Source organism: Fundulus heteroclitus, chromosome 7 (assembly GCF_011125445.2).
Source record: "Fundulus heteroclitus isolate FHET01 chromosome 7, MU-UCD_Fhet_4.1, whole genome shotgun sequence".
In the NCBI taxonomy this organism is placed as follows: domain Eukaryota; kingdom Metazoa; phylum Chordata; class Actinopteri; order Cyprinodontiformes; family Fundulidae; genus Fundulus; species Fundulus heteroclitus.
The window spans coordinates 7,868,718-7,891,727 of NC_046367.1; the positions used below are offsets into that span (position 1 = coordinate 7,868,718).

At 40.7% G+C, this 23,010-nt stretch overlaps 1 protein-coding gene across 2 annotated transcripts in view; it reads left to right on the forward strand.

Moving 5' to 3' along the window:
• vwa8 (von Willebrand factor A domain containing 8) overlaps positions 1 to 23,010 on the forward strand; it is a 116,509-nt gene that overhangs the window by 62,408 nt on the left and 31,091 nt on the right. Inside the window, exons 31-39 of one of the 2 annotated variants that reach the window (XM_012876345.3) lie at positions 67 to 131; positions 214 to 339; positions 421 to 530; positions 2,439 to 2,590; positions 3,851 to 4,055; positions 4,142 to 4,223; positions 6,548 to 6,752; positions 19,637 to 19,745; positions 22,313 to 22,469. In XM_012876345.3, the coding sequence (XP_012731799.2) occupies positions 67 to 131; positions 214 to 339; positions 421 to 530; positions 2,439 to 2,590; positions 3,851 to 4,055; positions 4,142 to 4,223; positions 6,548 to 6,752; positions 19,637 to 19,745; positions 22,313 to 22,469 (1,211 nt within the window). The remainder of the gene's footprint in view (positions 1 to 66; positions 132 to 213; positions 340 to 420; positions 531 to 2,438; positions 2,591 to 3,850; positions 4,056 to 4,141; positions 4,224 to 6,547; positions 6,753 to 19,636; positions 19,746 to 22,312; positions 22,470 to 23,010) is intronic. The other variant, XM_036138850.1, reaches the window with a different exon arrangement.

Below are 23,010 nucleotides of genomic sequence, written 5' to 3' on the forward strand. Positions count from 1 at the left end.
GCTCCCATTAATAAAGACTTTGGTACGCCGTGTGCTGAGCTTTTCCTCGTCGCTGTCTGTTTGCAGGGAGGCCATAAGATGTGTCGGGATTTTTCCCAGAAAAACTGGCTTCTCTTCTATAAGGAGAATGGGTAAGAGGCTCAGATCCAAACTAAATTGTCCGCAACGCTGGCAAAAAAAATCTCAATCTTCATGGCTCCCTGCTGTTCCCAGAAACCAGCTGGAGGTGCTGGATGTGCTGGAGGGCCGGGTCCATTCCATCTCACTCCCAATCAACTTAAAGTCTGTCTTCCTGGTTGCAGAGGACCGGTGGCTTCTACTGGAGAGCAACACCAACAAGTAGGGGAACCATTCTAAATCTCAAGCTCTTTGGAAATGAAACGCAAAAGGCCGTGTACTCATGCTCGTACACCATATTAGGAAGTTCCTGCTGACCAAGCCCATGCACATGGCAGCTGAAGATTCGGAAGTGTGTCAGCTTCACAGTATCAGCGAAGACCCAGTTAGCGCTGGTCATGGCGCTGGTTCAGGTATGTAAGATAAGAGCCGATTACAACCAACAACCCCCACAGCTCTCTTTCACCATGCTGCTTTTTAGCATTTAGAAAAGTGACAGATGTTCCTGTCACGGCATTGTGGCTGATTTACAGTCTCTCTCTTTTTTTATTTATTTGTTTGTTTTGATACTGAATTGAGCCTGTTCTGATTTCTCTAAAAAATGTATAACACAAGAAGATATCAGAGCGGCATTCCAAGTCTTCTCTGCCAGGAGCCATCGATAATGGTTATGTTAGGAGCTGAACTCTTCAACCTATTTGGGGCATTTACAAACGGCACCAATCTAGTATTTTCAGAAACAAATTTAAGCAACTGGCCCGAAGCTAATTTCTTTCAGCCCAACGTGGTGAAACGAGGCCAATTAAGCAGAATCTGACAACATCTGCACATGCTGCATTCAGGTGCAGCTGGGACAATAAGTTGCTGAAACATTAAAACAACTACAAAGTAATATTTTATAACATATTTATAACATGCAATATATTTTATTCTTACAAATGGACACAATTCTATTCAAGAATGTCACGTTTTCAAGACTTTTATCGGTGTATAATCTATCTATCCAGGGATTTGCTACGTCTGCCTAATTACTTTAATCCTTTAAGAGAATCCAACCAAATCTCTGTCTCTTCTATACTTTCTACTTTTTAAGTTTTAGAGCATAATGATATCAAATTAATATCAGAAACTGAAAAAGATAAAAAGTTTTTAATGCTGACCACAGTAAAAAAAACAACAACATACTTTTTAGTTTTTCCTTTATTAAAGCGTACTGAAATCATACCAAGCCTGAACCGGGTTAAATTCAGAGCAGTGATTTTTGTGTACAGCTACATCCCGAATGATAAAGATTGAAAGCTCAGGGGGAAAAAAAATGTGAAGCCTTCCTATTCTCCAGTAAAAGTCTTTATCTCTCTCGCAGTCTATTAATGTTGCAGAAAATACAATTTCCTGTTAATTATCTTCTACCATCTGTGTGCTTCCTCTTAGTTAATTTTCAAACACCTGGCTGATAGTGATATTAACGGGGCTCCTTCCCTCAGCAGCCATGTTGTGGTTAGTACGACCTGGCAACGCTTACTGTAGTGCATTAGGTTTTTACAGTTTTCCTTCTGGCCCGTCATCAGTCCGTGCCAGCGGAGCTTTGATAAAAATCATGTTTGTAATCTGAAGAGGAGATCGGACTTGTTGGCTCCTTCTCCTCGCTCTACTGTATGCTTGACTTGATTTTCACAGCTTTCCTGTTTCTTCCTCAAAGAATACAGGTTTACTAACGGCAACATGCCACATGATAGCTCAAAATTAACTGTGAAATTGCATTAAAATATTTATTTTATGTGTGTGCAGGACAATCAGGTCTCCCCCTGTTCTGACAAAACTTAAAAGCTTGCATCAGCCATTTGGAAAGCCCTTTCAGTTCCCTGGCTTCTACTCTCAGAAAAGTGATTTAATTAAGTGCCTTTCCTTGCTTTAATCTGTGTAGATATGTTTAGAAAACTCAGACATTATAAGGAGAACTTGATCAAGAACTTCTAAATTTTTCTGTTAAACTTGGAACAAGAGCAGCATTTGTTTTTTTTACTTAATTCTAATATAATAGGAGTATGTTGCTCACATTAGGTCTCTCTGCTTTAGGAGAACGTCTGGTTTTCTCTGACCTAAAAGAGAGAATAAACACTGACATAATGCAGTGGTTTGAGTTACTGTGCAGGTCTATTAGGGCCATCTAAACTTCACCTGCATGTTTCAAACAAGGCAATAAAAACGGTAGCATTTCAAAGCTTGATAGTCCTATATTTTCTGAATATTGTGACACAGATTAGGAATTTTTTTTTTTATTGCTTTCGCTTTCTGTCTGCTTTTCGTTTTGACCCCTCCAGCCGAGGCTTCAGTACCTCAGATGCTGTCCAATGAGCAGCTGCCCAATGAGAACCTCAGTGCCGCTTTGGACCAGAAGATCGTCTCCCCGAACCGAGTGCTGGCTGACACCAGCTGCTTTGCACAGATCATCGTGGGCTTCCCAGACCTGATGGTGAGACGCCCGCTAAAAGGATTTTCAGATAAAAATGCAGGCTATCTGTGTTTTATGGCCTTATTAGACACAATTCTATTCTCTGAGCCTCTAGTAGAATCTATAGGATATAGGACACCATTTCAGCAATAGCTGTATTCAACGAAATTTCATTCTGTATGCACTCTGTACATACAAAATTACAATAAAGTTGTCTAAGTCTAACAATAACTGCAGAACAGTGAAAAAATGGTTAAGCAGTAGAAAAAATGATCAGTATGATGTCCTTTAGCGCCGATAAACCCGCGGTCCTGGAGCAAAGTACTCTTTTAGGAAGTTATATAGGAATCAGATCTCTGATGTATGACGTAGCTCGATCATTAGGGGCTTTAAATGGGAGACAGATAATATTAAATTCTATTCTGGATTTCATCAGAGCTCTTGCTGGAGTTGTTTTTTCTTACTGATACTAAGGAACTAGTCAACCAGCCCTGAAGCACCACATGCAAGGGTTGGTTGTTCGGCATCATTTGGGGACAAATAATTTCTAATTCATCAATATTCCAGAGGTAAAAAGAGGAAATCCTAAATACCTGTTAAATATGGGATTTAAATGGCATGTTCTGGTCAAAGATGATGGCAAGGTTGTTTATGTCATTAACGGAGACACTTTGTGGCCCACCTAGAGAATCCTATTTGAGCTAGCTCTGAGATCAGCGTACGAAATGGTATTCTCTCTGCGAGTGCTTTAAAAACATATTAATACCTGCTGAACTTTTTTACATTTTGTCTGAGAAAAATCACACAATCAAATATATTTAACTGGGATTTATGTGATAGACCAAAACCAAACAGTGTATAATAGTCAAGTAGAGCACAAATGGTAGATCATTTTCATACAAAAAAAAAATCTGAAAGTATGGTGGCCATTTTTATTAAGTACCTGAAGCCTCTAAATAAAGTTTAGTGCAACCAATTTTGAAGCATAAAGCGGGATTAGGTTGCATCTGCACGGATCAGGATGGCAGCTGTTAAGCATGGGGGGATGAGTTGGTCTTGTTTAGCAGCCATAGTGCCGGCACACGATGCAGTCATTGATTGGACCCAGACCTCTGTATATTGCTGTAAGCAGCGCTGGGTTAGTCTCATAGATCACAATTAGCCCAAACAGCAACTGATTGACTGAAAACAAACAACATGACTGAAGAGGGAAACGCTTTGTTTCAGCTCAGCAACCCCTCACTGGTGGCACGTTTTAACCCATGTATTCTTTTTGACCAGTCCCCCAACGAGGTGTACACCTTTAAGAGGCCGGTTGACCTGTCGGCCATCAAAGGCGGTGAAAGCGGGTCTCACGCTTTCTTCAGAGGCGCGCTTCGGAGCGACACCGCCAAACGGGAGAACTGTGTCAGTCTGCTCTCAGCCAATCAGGTGGTCCGAGCCATTCCACCCACCAAGGTTCCCCTGAGGGACATCTACCCCAAAGGTCAGAGTTCAGATCATATAGGACTTAGTGAAGGAATTCACACTGGGAGCTTTAGAGTTTGTGAACACTTGCTTTCTCCCTCTCAGACGTGACTCCTCCAGTGGCCGCGGCGTACCTGGAGGTGACGGATCTGACCTCCAAAAAGCTCAAATACATTCCGGTTCCGAGGTAAACTGAGCATAGTTTGACTTTTTTCTTTTCACTTCTGGTTCTGCGAAGCCGTTTTAAGATGGTATTGTAGTTCTGCATCGTCTGCTGCCATCGTGTGGGGACAAAGCGTGATTACATGGAGGAGGATGACATCTGGAGCTGTTTCTGCATGTTTGCTAGCACAGGTGTACCGATTAAATTCGACTCGGTTACCTTATTTCAGGAAATAAATTGGAAAAACTGAAACCGGTTCTATATTCGTTAGACAGAGAGTGATGCTTTTTCAGCCATTATTTCCATTTATTTAGACTTTTGTGGCGCACAGCTAATGAAAACCTAGAATTCCTGTTAAATTTAATCAGAAAATCTCAATTACATCAGGCTTGATAGGAAATGTTTAATAAAGTAATATTATAGCCTTGTTATGACATATACAATCATGGGGAAGACTGCTGCATGACAGCTGTCCATTGGAGACTTCAACCTTCACATGTGTTCAACAGACCTAAGTCAGTCCCCTATCTGGAAATTTTACAGCTCTTTATGCTTCCCACAGGTCTATGTTAAAAAAGCTTATTCTGATCTAATGTAATATTGGAAGTATTTTGAGAAACAGACTTTTTTGGGTTTTCGTTATTTGTTAACCATCATCAAATGAACAGAAATACACACAGTCTTGCATGTACTACATGGAGAGACACCGTTTTTTCAGTTTCTGGCTGGCCAGTCAAGGTAAATATCTGCTAGTTCTGGTCATCAGGGGTGTTCATTTATTTGTATCAGAATTTACTTCAGAATGATATTTAATAACAGTGGGTAATTGCCAATAGAGCTAAATCACCTTACAGTGGGCAGTACAGCGGGGGTCCTTCAAGGCCCCATACTTGGACCCTTACTATCCTCCTGTGTTTGCACCCTTGCATATTTTTATAACATCTAAATATTTAAGATCATCAAACAAATGTTAACATCAGATAGAGATAACCTGATCAAATACAAAAAGCAGTTTTTGTTGCACTTTGAGGTCTTTTCAGCCATCAGAGAGGTTCTATTAAACTTCTTTATTATATCTGCAGGTCAGGTTAGAATCAGTTCTAGGTTTGGTTTGTGAACATGAGCTCAACTTTCTAAAAAACTTAGTTTATTCACACTTAACTCATGTTTTAACCGTGTGTGTGTGTGGTGGGGGGGGGGGTGCAGTTTGATTTGGCAAGCGTGTTCCTTGATAAGTGAAATCATCATTTGAAAACTGTTCTATGTATTAAATTAGGTTTTATTTGTCCAATACGGAAATTTGTTCAATGAATCGAAACATGTAATTCAGAGAAACACTTTTTCTCAACACTGAATATCATCAATCTGCCTCTTACATACAATTTGTTTAGTTTCCAAATATAAGTAGGTAATGTAGTGACACCACACAGTGAATAGTCCGTAAAAGTGAGTGAAATTCAGATCTGGCTTTAAAATAAACCTTGCCTCCTTTCAAAAAGTAAAGAAAAAGTGGTTTGCATGTTCTTTTCAAAACAACCAACCATAATTTTACACTCAAATGTCATTTTGGATGAGGAAGAAGTCAAGACTGTGAAAGTTTTTCAATATATGGCTGTTATAGTCACATCTGAAGCCATTTCTGAATTTGCTGCCTTATTGTTCATACATGCATACATATTTTCCCACATTGACTGTTTTATTACCAGTAACTAAACTGAGCTTAAATAATTAAACGTTTTGAATCACTGTGTAAGAATCCACTGAAGATACTGGACAGTAAACCCCATTCATATCATCGTTGTCATTTTCATTTTCAAGTTTGACAACGTCCGTCTCAAAATGCTCTGCATGGCGGACGGGCAACATTAACTGTCCAGTGACGTACCTAATAATATGTCACTGGAGAGCAGTAGCTACACATGGTTGGGACGCTCCCTTCCACCGCAGCACCTTCAATCAGGTCGTCCTAATGTTCAGGGCCACCTCGCTGTTGAGTCCTCAATTACGGCAGCTTTTAAGCAGGACCTGAAGGTGTAATGAAATTCTATTCAAAAATACTTTATTTATCCCAGAGGGAAATTAAATAACACATTTTCTGTACAAATTACATCTGTGACCATGTTTAATGTGCAATACTGCCGGGTAACATGTGTTTTATATATTTTTTAGAGAGTTTGGAAGCACTGAGTATGTAAGGCTATGTCCTTTTTATTTGTCTGTTTTAACGTCAACCTGCCCGGGGGGGCTACACAAGCGAATTTGCTTTACCTACAATTACAAACCCTGATCTGACTGAGATTTTGAGGCCAGGTTTCTGAATTCTCAACATACGTGTTTCTGCTGGGCAGGTCGATGACTGTGTCGCCGTACACCAGCTGGCTGTCGAAGGTCTCAGATTGTGACGTGCTGGTAGCCGCTCTTGGTTCTGGAAGTGTGGTCACGGTGGATATGGGGGGCTACGTTCGGCAGTGGGAGACGGGACTGGACACGTTGCAGCGGTCCCTGATGGAGTGGAGGAACATGATAGGAACGGAGGACGGCAGACCTATCCAGGTAAGGAGCTGTAATGTTGGACCTAACGGAGGCTGTGCCAGGGTGCAGTATCTCTCAGCACCACAGAGGGGCGCCGCTGTTCTGCTAGATTCTTGCCTTGTTGTTCCCTGCATACACTATTATGTCCATTCTTGCAGGGTATTTTTATCCATCAGAACATTCCCCATTTAGTGAGCAGTGGAATGTTTTCCAACTTCAAATTGCATGAACCGGCTTTTTCTGGAGTAGGCATGAACGAGGGACCATTGTCGTTTTGATGTAAGAGGGCAGACCCCCAGCTTGGGTCAGAACATTGTGACCTTTTGCACTGAGACAGCATTGTTGAGGTGCCCACATGTGCACGCAGACAGATGCATTCTTCAGATAATGTCGCCCTGCAGTTGCAGGGAGAGATATCTGCAGATCTCATGGACACGCACACAGTGAGAGAATTGAAAGGAGCAAGCAGGGTTCTAAAGGATTCAGTCAGAAGATGATTGTTGCCAGCAGTGGGTGTTACAGAAGAATCTCTAAAGGCCGCTGTTAACACAAATGATAGTCCTTAACAGGACTGGTTCTGTTACACCTGAACACCTGCAGCACACCCAGGGCCTCCTGCTGGCCCAGATTCTTCTGTAGTCAGGCGGCCTTCAAGGGGCCACCTCACGTTGCCTGTAGGTCAGCCGTGGACAGACTCCGCCTGTGTCAGTGTTTGCTTTCTGCTTCGACAGGGCCTCTCCTGTACTCCCACATGCACACCTGAAAGACTCTGGGTCACTTTCCTGAACTGTTTGCATACGTCAAGTCTTTTCGAGCAGGCTTATATTTACCGCATAGCTTATTTTTTTTGTTTTCTACAATAATTGGGTGTTTTTGTACCAGAAGAGGTAACAAAAAGATGAAGGGTCTTCTTCAGCAGATGTATATTAGAGGAAAAAACGTGACACTTTATTGCCTTCAGAACAATCTTTCCGTTTAACAATGGTCAAAAGCTTTTGCTGAGACACAAATGATGCGACCAGAGAAAAGAAGTTCCTTCATTAGGAGCAGGAGGTGGGCTCATGAAGACCAATAACTGATCAAAATGTTAGGACTTCCATGTTAAACTTGTGAATTGGTTTCATTTTTAAACTACCTAGTTTAAGCTAAAATACCCATTAAAATTACAAGCTCCAGCTTTAAGATTATTAGTAGAATAATACAAGCTGACTGTCTCTGGTCCTCCTGCTGTTTAACTTTATTAATCTCAATGGGCAATGTGTTTGCAGTTTAACAGTCCTTACATTCACTTCTAACATGCAGCTGCTAACCAAGATCATCAATTAAATGACCAAAAACACAACTATAAGTACTGAGCAAAGAAAGAAAAAAATGTTGTAGGCCTTAATGCAACAGTATAAATTATCCTTAAAAAAGTGCTGATCGTTTTTTTTTCAAGTATCCAGGTCATGGTAACAGCAAACAGACTTAAATCAGAGGCAACCAGACTTTCACTTAGTTTTTTCAGAAAACGTTTCGATACCTGTGCAGCAGTCTGCTCCCACTCAGGCAACTCGTGGTTTTATCGCTGCTGTTTTTAGGCACACGGAGGCCCATCTTCCTTAGCGTATTCAGAGTCAGATGTAAATCAGCTTCCATCAGCAGTTTCGTCATGATTCAGGTGACCAAGTACTCCACTCACACCAAGCAATAGATTCTAGCGACCCAGGACAGTGGTGGGTGGGTCGTTGATTTGCATCTGACTTAGAATGGGCCTATGAGGATGGGCCTCCATGTCCTTAAAACAGCAGCGCTCAAACTGCTGGTTGCTCAAGTGCGAGCCACCAGAATAGACAGACTCCTGGATAAGTGTTGAAATATTTTCAGAAAGAATTGAACGAAAGCCTGGTTGCCTCCGATTTAAGCCCGTTTCTTATATAGAGTGCTCAAGTCTTTGCTGGAATCTAATAATATTGGAGCAAACATCTAGTATAATACTGAGAGCCCAATAAATCAAAAGTCAAAGGTTAGAAGACTTTCAATAAAAGACTGATGAAAAATTAAGTCCTGTCAGTAAATAGATCCAGCGTCGGCCTCTCTTGACAATCGGATCTGTGTCTACATCAAACTTTAAAGAGATCCAAGATTAGTTGAACATGTTGGCCTAAATGTGTTGTAATTCTCCTATTAACCTAAAAATTTTGTGATACGTAAAAACTCATATTTACTTCAAAAATTGTATATCCTTTGCTATATTTTTCACCCATGGAGGTCGCCATTTTTTCACCTGTGCAATGCACGCTGGGTTAATGACACAGTTAGGTCCTACTGGACCAGAACCTACAGAGTGATCCGAGTTGTTTTTTTTATTTTTATTGTATTGAGTTTGACTGGTGTAAATTTAGACAATGCCACATGGTGTCAGTGTTGGATGTAATTCCAAAACAGAAAACAAAAGAAAAGGTGAGGTAGGTCTTCATCTAAGGACCCACATTTGTGCTCTCAACACTTCTCTCCAGAAGACTTTGAGTCATTTGTACGAACAGAATTGGAAAAAAGGAGCTAAAAGGTGGCCGTTACGCTCGTAAGCTAAGGCTGGACGGAGCTTGCGCTAAAGGACCTAGTATACCTCATTTACCCTGAATGTATTGCAGTGTAAACAACATGGCGACGTCCATGTGACAATATATTAGTTAAAATGATAACTATGCTAAAAATTTCTTAAATCGTGGATCCCTTTAACTGACAATCAAAGACAATGTAAATATACTTGTAAGAGTCCATGATCTTAACCTTCTCATTGCGATGGCTGCTCTCTTCCGACACTTTCTGACTCCGTCGTGAATCAATGATAAGGTCCTAAACAGGGATAAACAGTGATAAACATAAATGAAGACTGCAAAGGGCTCCTTTAGGGAGGAGAGAAGGAATAATGGGTCTGGGCTAAAGCCCCCGATGTTACAAGTTCCTTAAAATGACCCTTAAAAGTGCGCACCTAAATTACATATAACGTAATTATGCGCACCTGAATTTAAGCGCAAGGCACCATGCCCATCGAAGCACCGGTGGTTCTGTGTTGTTAAAAACAAAAGAGCATGAAACACAGCTACTGACTCTCCTATTGACTTTAATTGGGACATTTTGGTAAAGTGGAAGGACATTAAACGCAGTTATTCACGTTTTGAAGGCTGGCCGCTGATAAAGGCACTTGGCTCTGAGGGCGGGCAGTAAGAGCGGTGAAGCACAGAAACACAGTGCACGTAGTTAAAAAAAAAAGCAGAATAAATAAGAACAAAACTTATAAACAGACTAATTGGCATTTTAAACTGCCTCTGGTTAGCAGATCTGTTTTCTGATCCAGCGGGCATGACTGGTTCTGAATGTGAAAGAACCTAAAACAGCTCCGTAGAAGGCGGGTCTAGACTGAGCTCTGGATGGACAGAGCTGTGAACGGATCATCCGCAGCCCAGATGGGTTTTGTTATTTTTATGTTATTTTTATTTTATTTGGTACAAACATTTACTCACGTGTGGCAGCTAGCCCTCTGAAATTCACTCGCCAAACGGGAAATTTACTCACATTTGGCGACTGGCGAGTGTTAATTTCGGACCCTGGGGACAGGACACAAGCTCTTGGTGAGCCCCAAACTCAAAAGCCTGGAGGTAGACATGTGCCTCTCTGCATGAACCCACTGGACTCTGGTTGTGGAAAAATCTACAAGCAACTGTAAAAGCTGGCCTAGTCATTTAACATAAGATAAAGGAAAGTTAAAATGTGGGGCTGTGTTTTGCTAAAAGCAGAAGAAAAAATAGCAAATAAAATCCTCTAATGGGACTTTAGTTCCTCCAAGTGTTTGTACAATCTTTCTAAAATAATCTTCTACCTCTTTATTGTAAAGCGTCCAACTTGCCATCTAAACAGGACACCACCATTTCCTTTATTACTTTTTTCAAAAACCTTCATAACCACAGATGCTAAGTCCAACTGGTCTAAAGTTATATTACAACATTTGTTAGAAATCCAAACCATTTTTTTCTCATAGAGCTTATTAAGAACTGGCTCTGGGACCAGCCCTGAAACCTGCCACCAGTGCAGAGCTTGCAGACAATTGGAAGGGGCCAAGAAAACCAGTTGTCTCCAGAAAAACACCAGAGAAGGACTGAAATTCTGCATGAAGAAGGAAGACAGATGAAAAGTAATATTTTCTGATGAAACCTCTTCACGGCGGCAAATAACATCTGGAAACACTTGTTCCGTAAAAAATCTTAAACCTACCGAGAAACTATAGTGCATTCTCAAAAAGCAGGCAGAGTAAGAGAAGCCAGCAGACCGTGATCAACTCCAACTAAAGGTCCCTATCAGCCAAGATTTGGTTCAGAACTGGATTTCCAGCATGTTGGAGCGACTGACAGAACTAATGAAGAAAGTTCAACACCATGAGAGGGACTGTTCTCATCAAGCAGCTACTACTGCTGTTAACCTCGGTTTATGTAATTATTGATAAAAGTCTTTAGTTAAAGATAACAACAAAACGTATGTTAAAAATGTAAAACATTGAACCCAGTCAGCATAGAATGTCTGTAACAGGACGTAGCTAAAGACCAGCCAGGCTTAGTGGGGGAACCCTCAGCAACAGTACCGTAGACTAATGCATCCTTTCAGACATCAGTCATCATATCTGCGCACAGTGCGTGTCTTCACTTGCCAAGTCCCTGCTTGCAGGTATCCAGCATCATGTAATGACAATCAAAACAATCCAGACAGCCAGCCTGCCAATTAACTGTACAGTATGTTTGTTTTTTTCTGCCTCTATTTCTTTCTACTGTCTGCTGGCGTAGTTGGCCACCTGCCACCATTCCCCTTCTCGTCTACTGTCCTCCTAAAGCAGTGTTATTAGCGCTTCTTATATGCGTGCATACACTTGCTGCATCCCGCAGAGCTCAGCACCTTTGTGTGTACAACGTTGTGCAATCAACATGTCTCATGTGGTTGTCTCTCACGGAAACTAGCTATCTCCACTTCTGATCTTCCCTAGTTTCCAATGTTTTTTTTTTCTTATGTTGCAAATTTGCCCTTACTGCACCGCCTCCTGTTTCTATGTTTTGTCATGTATTTTTACCTTTCTGTGTTTCTACATGCTACTGGGACACATTCATTTCCCCACTGAGGGACAATAAAGATAATTTCCATTCTATTCTATTCTATTCTATTCTATTCTATTCTATTCTATATTCTTGTTCTTAAACGTTTTCCAGAGGATTTATTTTCCTAAGATATTTTCTGGCAAGAACACTGGAGATAATGTTCTTTGACCAGTGCAGATAATGACTTTAATCATGGATCATCCTGATCATAAAGGTTCAAAACTGCATTGCTATTTATTCTTGCGCTGGTGACACCCAATCGTGGGGAAAGCCTTTCATCCCTCTTGGTCTCTCTCCCCTGAATGTCGATTTGCACGCACAGCCACAGGGGAATTTCAACACAGAGCACAGCATCGTTTACTTTTTAACAGCTTGTTTTAATGTGGGCATCATGGTTGCTTTTACCTCTGATTTTCATATTTTATCAACTTCTCTGAATTTTTCTCAGTTTCTTTGCCTTTTCTCTGTGGCTGCTACATCACCATGATGGCAACACCGTCAGCTGACCCATTTTTGACACACATTAACATTCATGAGGTGCTTTGCATTGACCATTTATGGTTGAATCTAGGCGTGTAGAGGGCAGAACATGAGGCAGAATCTGGCACGCAAACGTTCAGGTACAGCTGTGATCTATAAAGGAAAATGCATGCTGGTGTGCGTGCGCATGGTTTTATAAATCTGAATTTGTTTATTTGATGTACGGCAATTTCTTTTTCTGGGCGTACATACACTTTCAGTTTTATAAATGAGACCCCAGGTCTTTGGGATGTACGTTTTCTTTCCATCTGTATCTTTCAATCGATGTAAAGACCTGCAGAGTTTCATCATGGAAAGTGTACACCAGAGGGAGTTATTACCATTGGTGATCTTTGTGTACCCTGTTGGTTTCCCACATTCTTTTCTTTTTCTTTTTTACTAATCTTAGTCCAATACATTTACACCTCTTCTGCCTGGCAATGTGTTTGGCACAACTTTAAAGAATATGAGTGATTGGCTTCCTTGGATCTTTATGTTCATGGTCCCATTGCTTATATATTTTTTTTAAAGAGTGTCTCGAATCCCAAACCAGTCACAACACCATTATGTAACATTATAGAGCTTGGTTTAGGGGGAAAAAACTGAGACATTTTTAATACTCCTGCCTGTTGGACTGAATCGTTTTAATCTTTGTAAATCACTTATAAAGAAGATGCTAAAGAGTCAGACTGTTGCACACACGTTAAGATTGAATCATTCTCTGGAGCTCAACAAGTGACATCTGTGCCATTTAAAATGATAGCATTCCTAAATTCAAAATATTAGATACGTTCACGTTTTAATAATTCAGCTCTAATATATATGGCTGTTATACAGTCACACTACACCATATGCACACTGCATTTTAAAGGCAGGAAGATTTGCTGCCTTCACTAAATCAGACATCGCATGTTTACTTTTAGGTCTATAACATGCATAATTTGATCTCCAGTCACTGACACAGTATTTACACTACGGCAAACCAACAATGTTGCCACAATGTTCCAATAGTACTATTATCTAATCTCATGCAACACCATGCAAACACTCTTTCTGCAATGATGAAAATATGTTCACTTTGGCAATTGGTTGTTTAAAACTGATGGCATGACCTAATTCCTTATAATTTCATCTTAATAATCAATTATATATTAATATGAATAAATTAGATGGCAAAATAACTCACATTGTCTTTATGTAGTTGAGCAATGTAAATTTCACTTCCTTGATCCCAATACACACTATAAATGGCTGGAACTTCCTCAAAAATGACGTATTCTTCAAAAACATGACAGGACTTAAGGTTCCTCAAAATCATTGGTGTGATTTTCCGTTATAGATCACAGCTGTACCTGAACGTTTGCGTACCATATTCTGCCTCATGTTCTGCCCTCTACACGTCTAGATTCATCCATAAATGGTCAATACACCAACAAGCATGACAAGGCAGCAGCTTTAGCATTTAGGTGCTCAGTATTACCCTAGTCGAGGGCAAAACTTAACTGTGTGTACATGTTGCACCTCAGCCCAACCTGACTTTTACAGCTCTGTCAGATTTTACTTGATGGGCTCCGCTTGTACTGTGACTTCTTGTTGACCCTAGTCAGTATTTTCCTTTAACCTAGGTGCGATGAAACCTGAAAACATGTCTGATATTGTGCTGTACGGCATCATAAATCACTGTGGACATTTAGAGGTAGCTGCTTCTAGGCGAAAGAATAAATCCCCCATAGCAGAATCATTCTGTGTATCTTTAGTGGCTGTAAAGGTCAAACTACAGTTTGGAAATGGTATTATTGCAGTGCACTGGGGGAGTGGAGTGAGGTGGCTTAAATATTAAAGTATAAAGCTTTAAATTAGTTCTTTTTCATTATTAAGCCTCTGGTCATATAAAAACATGCATTGCTGTAATACAATTTTGCAAACACATGGTCTGAGACTGCATCACACCCTCCTATACTTTTAACCCACTCCTACATGTTCAGACAGTCATGTGCCAACATGCCTTTATGCTAGCACACACATTGATGCATATATGTAGTCACATAAAGCACTCAGGAGTGGATTTATATGCGCTTGGCCGCGTACACACCCACACATACACACACAGCATCGCTCACTGTCTTCAGGCATCTAAAGGCAGAATCAGAAATTTATGAGGCTATTAATCCTACAAGACCAGGCGGGGACCACAGATGAGAGACAGAGGGAGCCTCAGTGGTTGAAGGAAAGAACGATGTGAGGGAGGGCTGAGACATTGATTCCCACAGTCACAATCGGAAGATTTTCCTCACATTTTCCACACACCCAAGCTGCGTTCGCCGTTCTGTTTCTTATTTATTTCTCTTTCTTTGTGCTAGCTGTCAACGTTGGCACGTTGTTTACAGGTTGATCCTGTGGCAAAATGGTTGATGATAGTTTTAGAATGACAGGCTGGTTTACACCGTCCAATCAGATGTAATTCACACATTTACGTTGGTAAAAGTGTCTAATCTAAAGTGGAAACGTGTTTATTTTTATGTCATGTTTAGAATCTTAATTTCACGTCTTCAGTGCTGAAGAAACTGCCATAAGAGGAAAAAAAATTTAGTGTGAATAAAAAATATGAGAAAAACACACTTTTTCTCAGCACACTTGCACTTACATGGCAGACACATGTTTTAGAATTGTTAATGGCATTTTGTATATTTAAAGCAAATTTATAAAAAATGGACACAGCAGGCTTTTGTTAGAGGTAGATATCTCAGAAACACTTGTACTAAAAATGGTATGCATGGTGTTTAGACGGTTAAAAGGTTGTGTCTGACCTACACAAATCTTTTCTGATAAAATGAGAAGAAGATACTGTACATTTAGTTAAAAAGCTGGTGACCAGCTGGCTTTTGATTCCTGTAACTATTTTTCTTTGATAATATTACTCACTCTAAATGACTTTTTTAGCTTTGCTCGAAAATAAAGTCCTCTGGTTAAACCTTGAGCTGAAACTATAAAGAAGTTAGGTTTAAAAGTAGCTACATCTAGGTCCAATGCTTACAAAGTAGGAGTATTCTAATTAAATAAAGCTAGGTTGCCAGGAGAAAGACCACTTTCTGAAAAATGGCAGCTCAGTGGTTTGCAAACATCCATCTAAATGAACCAGAAGGCTTGTAAAACAATTTGCTTTCGATGAATGATGCCTGCGATTGGCCTTAATGTTGCTTAGTCGCATACTATGACTTAGCATATTTCTACACCAGTAGCTCACTCTGGTTGCATCTAAAGGTTTTCAGATTAAATAACCCTGTTGGCTTATGTTTTATTTCAGTATTTTACACTTTGTTTTTACCCAGTTTGCTAGTTGACAAAGCGGTATTGTGTATATATACCATAACTAGACCAGGTTAGCTGAGGTGCGACATTGTGGTGCGGGCAATGAGTAAACAGGGAGAAGCAATAGAGCCGAGCGAGTCAGCAACGCCCTGCAAAGGTGCAAAAAGAAAGAGGAAAAGTCCAAGATCAAATGTGAAGAAGTGCCAAAAAATATTTGATACCTAGAGGGATAAGACTAAGTAAATTGTAAGATGTTTTGCAGCTGAATAACCTGGACACCTTGCAGTCATTGAGTTGATCAACAAACCGGGTCATCCAAGGGACAATGATCCCAAACACCGCGCAATCTCCAACAGGAAAGCCAAAGTAGAAAAGAATCAGGGTGCTGCTATGGCTGAATGATGTTGTGGTGGAACACTAAGACACTGGGCTAAATGTCTGCAGACCTCGATGCAGTGAAGCAATGTATAAAGAGTGGCTGTATACTTGTCCATAACCAGTGAGTTGTTAAAATGATCAACTGTTTGCCATCAGAGCAGGGACGCCTTTCTGCACCTCCAAGGACCTGTCGAAAAGGATTTCTTCAGAAAACATCTTCTCCCCTGGCACACCCGACACCCAAACTCAACTGAATTGTTTCAGTGTGTCCTTTTAAAGCAGTACTTGCTGCTCATATCACAATACGGAAACATCCAATAACTCATCTAGAGCCCTTCGAAATCCATCTTATTTTCCAAAATCCACTTTTCCCCCTCTACTTGTCTGAAGTCCACTTTTGCAATTCTAGCCATTTCTATTAATCAAAAATGTGTGATTATGGGGTGATTTAGCAAATCTATGGACAAAGAGGTCCACATTTACTGTTATCCAAGCTCCGCAGATCTAACAAAGTGCTATGCTTCAGCAGAATATTGAATGCTTTTATAAGGCGTTTAAATTCCCCCTCATTTTTAAGAACAAAAACATTATGTGCAAAACATCGTATCTCATATTTTTCATATTTCAAATAAAGGTCTTTTTAAAAATGCTTTAGAGTCGAACTCAACACCAAAACATTTTTTGTGTGTGATTTTGAGAAATGTTTGTTTTTTAGTGGAATATCTGTTCCACTAAAAGCAGAAAGGGTTTGGAAATGAGTGATCGTGTTGCAGTTTCTTTAGGTCACAAAATCCTGGAGTGGGTTTGTAGATGTTTCAGAGCCACTGTAGTTTATTGCATGCAAATCAATGAAGATAAAAGCTTTAGCTAAGTGAGTATCCAGGAGTAGAATCTTTCCACGTGATAGCAAAGTTCAAACTTTATCAAAACATATTTTGTTGCCTTTAAAGCTGATCAAGGAAAGAAAATTATTCTTTGATAATTTTTTCTCGGCAACAAAAGAAAACTATAAAGATACAATAAGAAATGAATGAGAACTTTATTGTTATGTCCATACTTTTTACACTCAGATTAGTCAGGACTAAAAGTCCTACTGTACGGACCTTCCAGTGTCACCCGTCAACCCTCACCACCCTGACGTGTTTTTTACCCGAGTTCCTCGTGAGTCTTAGATCCAGAGTGGAAACATGAAGCGGTCGAGGGCTGCTCTGTAAAAGGACACGTTTTAAAGCATCACTCATCATTTCTTTTAAAGCCAGGAGTATAGCATTCATCACCTGCTGTCTTTGACACGGCCAGAATGGAATCCATTACCAGCTTCATGAAACAGTCATGTGTTATTCTGTCACCAGCAGGACCATTTGATCCACGTAAAGCACGATGACAAGTGTGGATTACTGGAACAGGATGGTGCTGAGCAAAGCATGCCAGATCATTTTCCGCTACGATTGATGGATTTTATTGACAGCGGGATTTCAGGAACCGGCCGGTGCTTGACCCGACGACGGTGGTTCTGTTTTTGGCATTGGGGGGGGAGGGGGCATGCTGGTGGTGCTTAGCAAGTGATCACGGTCACATTCACAAGGACTTGCTTGGCCTATGTGAAGCTGAAGCAGTTAGGCAGCTGAAACCACATTTCCCAGCATGGACTGGACATCGGTACTGCGAGGCTTGTGTTCTGTTGCAGAGATGTAGCTGGATGTGCTCTGTGACTCAGACACATTTTCATCAGTGTGAAATCAGATAGCGTTCAGAGTCACAGTGAGCTGCTGAAGGTGAGCCGGTTTGATGCCAGAGGCTCAAACCTCTGGCCCTTTACCTAACCACAGAGCTATGGACCCAAGGTCTCTCTGGTTACCGAGCCCAACACGCATTCCTCGGCCTGCACACACACTTCCTGCTTATTGTTGCTAATGCTGGAGGTATGGAGGCCTCTGTTGCTACACAGAAAGTCTTACGGCCACATACACGGATATCATATTAGTTAGGGTGACCATGTTTGAACTTGTAAAAAAAAAGAGACACCTCAATGACACCCTGTTTTTTAAAGTATGCCTTCTCTGTGTGGTTAGAAAGAATAGTTCAACAACAAACTTCAAATAAGCTTTTCTAAGTCAACAAGAACAAAAGTGACTTTGAATCTCTGGAATAAAATAATGATAGAAATAATGCCTGTTCTGGATTATAAAATGAACCTGTATAATAGTAATAGTTCATTTTTAGAGTTGTACCGGACAAATAAGCAGAACTATGTAATAATGTGAACTGTAATGTGAATCACAGTAGCCAAAGACAAATTTTGCCACGGTGACGAATAAAATATTCTTGATTCTTGACATTTTTTTAACAAACAAAAATGTGTATAGTCCAAATCTTTAGTTTTATAACAATACATGAATGTATTCAATGGGTTACTTTGCTTTCATTTCTCAAAAGACCTACAATTCATCCATGTTGGAGATTATTTTAAAGTAACGAATCCTCTTTGACGGAGTACTAAATAAAGAAAATATTTTTTAAAGTGTCAGCACTACAGGTCGGTTCTAAATTGGTTTTACTTTTTTAAAAATAGTGGAACAGACTACTTTACAATACAGCGCATGTTTTTGAATCAAATCTGTGTTTTTTCCCCCTAAAAAAACAGTTTTTGGTCAGGGATTCATAGAGATTTAGTCCAATTGTTAAACATAAATCTGAGATAAAGCCTTTCACTCAGTGCCTCTCGTTATCCAGGACTCGTTCATGTTGGCTCTTATCTTGTCCTTCTAATCTGAGGTGATGTGTATCCGACTCTCCTAATCTAAGCTAATCATAGAGATCCCTGCTGATGCTGATACAGCAGCCCCCAGTCAGAGCTCTGAGCATGGCTCTGAGTTGTGGACAGGGTTCAGACAATGGAGGAGTCGCCGCTCCGGCCGAACTGCTGTCTAGATAAGTCTCTGTACATCTCCTAACACGTGAATAAAAACTAAAACATGAGGGATAGCTTGCACAGAAACATCCAGGCCACTGTTAGAGGCATCCACATTTTTAGGACAACGCTGTCCTGACAGATTCCTTCAGCTTGTAAGAATGCAGCTGAACCACGGGCGACACACTGAACTACCCCTTTCTTCATCGTTCCCTCAGTAGTGTCGGATTCTGGCTGGCCGCCTCGACACAGAATGCTGACTCTGGCTCTGATGGAGCAATAGACCTAAAATATGTATTGTTAACCTCTGAGTGGATCCACTCCTTTCCCCTCCAGCACTCTCCTGCAGAGAGAGACAGAGCAGGCTCTGTCTCTCTCTGCAGACCTTAAAACTCCCAGATACAAGTTCCTTCACTTCTGCTTTCACTTTGTGGTCGATCTGCAAATCATTGGGGGACGTTGGGGGACAAAGATGTGCTTTTGGGTGTAATTGTGTGGGCTAGGAAAAGCAAAAGGCTCAATTATTTATTCCTCAGTAAATTAAGATTAAAAGCCAAGTGGTGTAATCTTGTTAATTTTGGGGGGGATTGCGATCTCTAACTGGTCAACTTGACTTTAGAATTACTAAAGAAGGTAGAAAATATAATTTCTGTTTTTTATTTCAGATAACCATCCAGAGGGACAGCGGAATGGATGTTTCTGCACCAAAACACGGCAAGATGGACCCCAGCAACGCTCCTCATGTTGGAGGCAACCAGTGGGCGGGAGGCACTGGTAATCCATCCATCCATCCATCCATCCATCCATCCATCCATCCATCCATCCATCCATCCATCCATCCATCCATTATCTATGCACACTTAACCCTCATGGGGTCACGAAGGGTGCTGGGGCATTGGTAATGAGTCTTTCTAAAATATACCACCGTTTTCCATCTCACTGCTAGTGTTTTATAGAACCTCCTCATGACTCAGCTGGTCAGAGAGGACCTTGTTGTCTCAAACCTCCACCTGTTTCACTAAGAAGTGACTGTCAGGTTATACAGAGCCTCCTTTCAGATTTCTTCTGCTCTTGCTTTTTTGTAACCCATAAATGTTTGAAGATAAGATAATATGTATGTTATTGACCCCGAAATTCGGAAATTATTGGACAGCAGTGACAAGATGTACCTAAAACCTAAAAATAAGAAGTGGAAAAGGAGAATCTAAAAATGCCTATAGGTATTTACATCCTATACCTACATACATTAGCGGTAATTGTGTAGCAGTAATGAATGGTAACGTGTCAATGTTGCAATACGCATAATCATCAAACTAATCTTCATATCAGACAAAGAGGGAAGGGCTGAGGAATACCAAAGAGCAGTTTTCAAACAAACATTTCATTTTCTGAGGGAAAATGGCTCTCCAAACCAACGCGGTGCAATTTGAGAAGGTAATCGCCATCTCCTGGATACATGATGAAGGAAATGTGAAATTTTGGATATTTATTTCTACTGCGACATCTGTAGAATCAAGAAATCACAGAAAATAGAACCTGGGCTACCAAAGTTACTCTAGAAGGGCATCAACAGAACCCAGAACCACAACTTCTAAAGCTCAGCAGGCCTCACTGGTGACTGGTAAGGTCAGAGTTCATGATTCAACAATGAGAAAAAGAGAGTGGGTAAAAATGGCCTTCATGAGGGAGTTCCCAGGCCAGAACCAGAGCTGAGAAAAAGAACTCAAAGGCCTATCTCACATTTGCAAAAAGAGTATCTTTGTGATCCCCAATTATTTAGAAACAATATCCCAGCAAAGTAAATTGAATAAACGCTTCTTGGTTTGGGTCGGCACTTAAATCCGATGGAGATGCTGTGGTGGGGTGTTGCAAAATTTCTCCACAGAAGTTTAGACGACTCATTTCTCGGAAGAACACTGTTGATGGTGTGAAACAGGAAGGCGGGAACAAAAGGCCATAACAGGACAAATCTGGTTGAGGGGAAACCCTTTTTCAAAGTGCTGTATGTTGATAAAAAGAAAAGTTTTACTGATAGTAAAACTGTTTTTAATATTTGGAAAACAAACCGTTAAATGGTTGATTACAAATCATTTCTGTCACCACTGACTTCCTATGAGAGATTATTTTCATTTTAACTTCATTTTGTTTTTTCTTGCAAAATAATGTATCCATCACCTGTTTTTGAGATGGAAGATAGAAAGACTGAGCTACAGGCACCGACCTACAAATTTATGATTGTCCAATTCAACTAATGCGTTAGGCAAGGAGAAGCATGGTGACCCTTGACACAGAGGTCCACAGTTCATGTGGAACAATCTGTCAGCGCCTCAACTCTACAACTCTAGCTTTAAACGGAGAGTAGTGGGAAGAAAGTTATTGTTGCAGGAAAACCTTATGAGGTTGTGTGTGCCCAAGCTAAGCAGGAGACAAAGCAAACACGCGGAAGGATGTCCTTTGCTGAGATGAGTTGAAAATAAACCTTTTTGGCCTACGCACATTGTGTTGGGAGCATCGTCTTTTGGGGTTGCAGAGACATAGAAACTGGTCAGAGTTGTCTTCAAGATGTTTCCATGCCAGAAGGGAAATATAGTCTCTCCTGCAAGTTCTGAGTATGCTTCGTGGCTATTCCCCAATGGTAGATGCCCAGAAAAGGTCTATAGAAAACTGCTCCAGGAGTTCCCCCTAGATTAGTGCACCATACTCTGTCTGTAAGGCAGAGCCGGGCCTTTCTACAGACACTAATTTCAGTTACTTGTGTGTTTCGTCTTGTTCTTTCCGTCATGATCCATATCCCGAAATGACCTAGTAAATGGAGACCTTTGACTTTCCGCTCAGCTGACAGACTGGAACTTTGCAATCATTACTGCACACAAGGTCCTGAGCAATCTATCCATCTGCTGCTCCATCCTACTGTCACTCATGAACCAAGCAACAAGATACTTGAGCTTCTCCACCTAAGACAGAACCACACCTCTGACCCAGAGTCAGCCTACCTTTTTTGTGGAAAACCATAGAATTAGAGGCCATAGAAAAGCTGAAGAGGCCATCAGAACCACATCATCTACAAAAAATCTATGAGACCCTGAAGCTTCAAAATCAGACATAATCCTTTCTTTTGCCTTGAGATCCAGTCTTTAAACACCAAAAACAGAATATGCTAAAAGGGGTTGTCACACTATAACCTTTAGACTAGCTTTATAGGATTTAGTCTGCACCCCCAGAGGCCAAGTTCTTTGGGGAGACCTGACAGCACAGCCCCCTAGAACATGAGATACTCAAACCCCTCCTCTGTAAAGGTAAAGATTTTGTGGAGAGGCCTCTGAAACACACTTTTTCCTCAGGTGGCAGAGACACGGCTGGACTGGGAGGCAAAGGCGGGCCTTATCGCTTAGATGCCGGCCACAAGGTATACCAGGTCTCCCAGGCTGAGAAGGACGCAGTTCCAGAGGACGTCCGCAGGGCAGCCCGAGAGATGGCCGAGAAGGCCTTCAAGGAAAGGTAGGAAAGATCAAATCTGGATAGGTTTCATGAATAATGTTGCCATTTTGGCTTTAACTTTGTTTAATATTGTTAATAAGTATCTGTACATAAGGGGATTATACATAGTTTTCAAAACATTTACAAATAAAAATCCTAAAAAATTCTGTTGTCCTCCACACTAGACATGCAGCCTAAAATACTTTTTTCTGGCTAGATTAGACCAAAAAAGGTGTTTTGTGGCAAACTGTTATTTGCTGTGCTTACACGGACATCGGAACTGATCGGAATAAAAAATCGCCAGTCGGAATACTGTGATCAAATTAAACTCAATCAGAAAGAAATTGTATTCCGAATGAAACTGTTGGTTTAAGCCGATTGTTAATCCGTATAGCGTCCATCTAAACACTTGTCCTGATCATTTAATTGGGATTGGGGTTACCTGCCCTGACAATGCATGTGTGTTTAATGTCTCACATTCTGTAACACAGAGAGAAAAACAGCGTCTGTCGGTAAACTTGGGGCTTTATTAGGAAGTGCAAAGTTTTAAAAGATTAAAAAC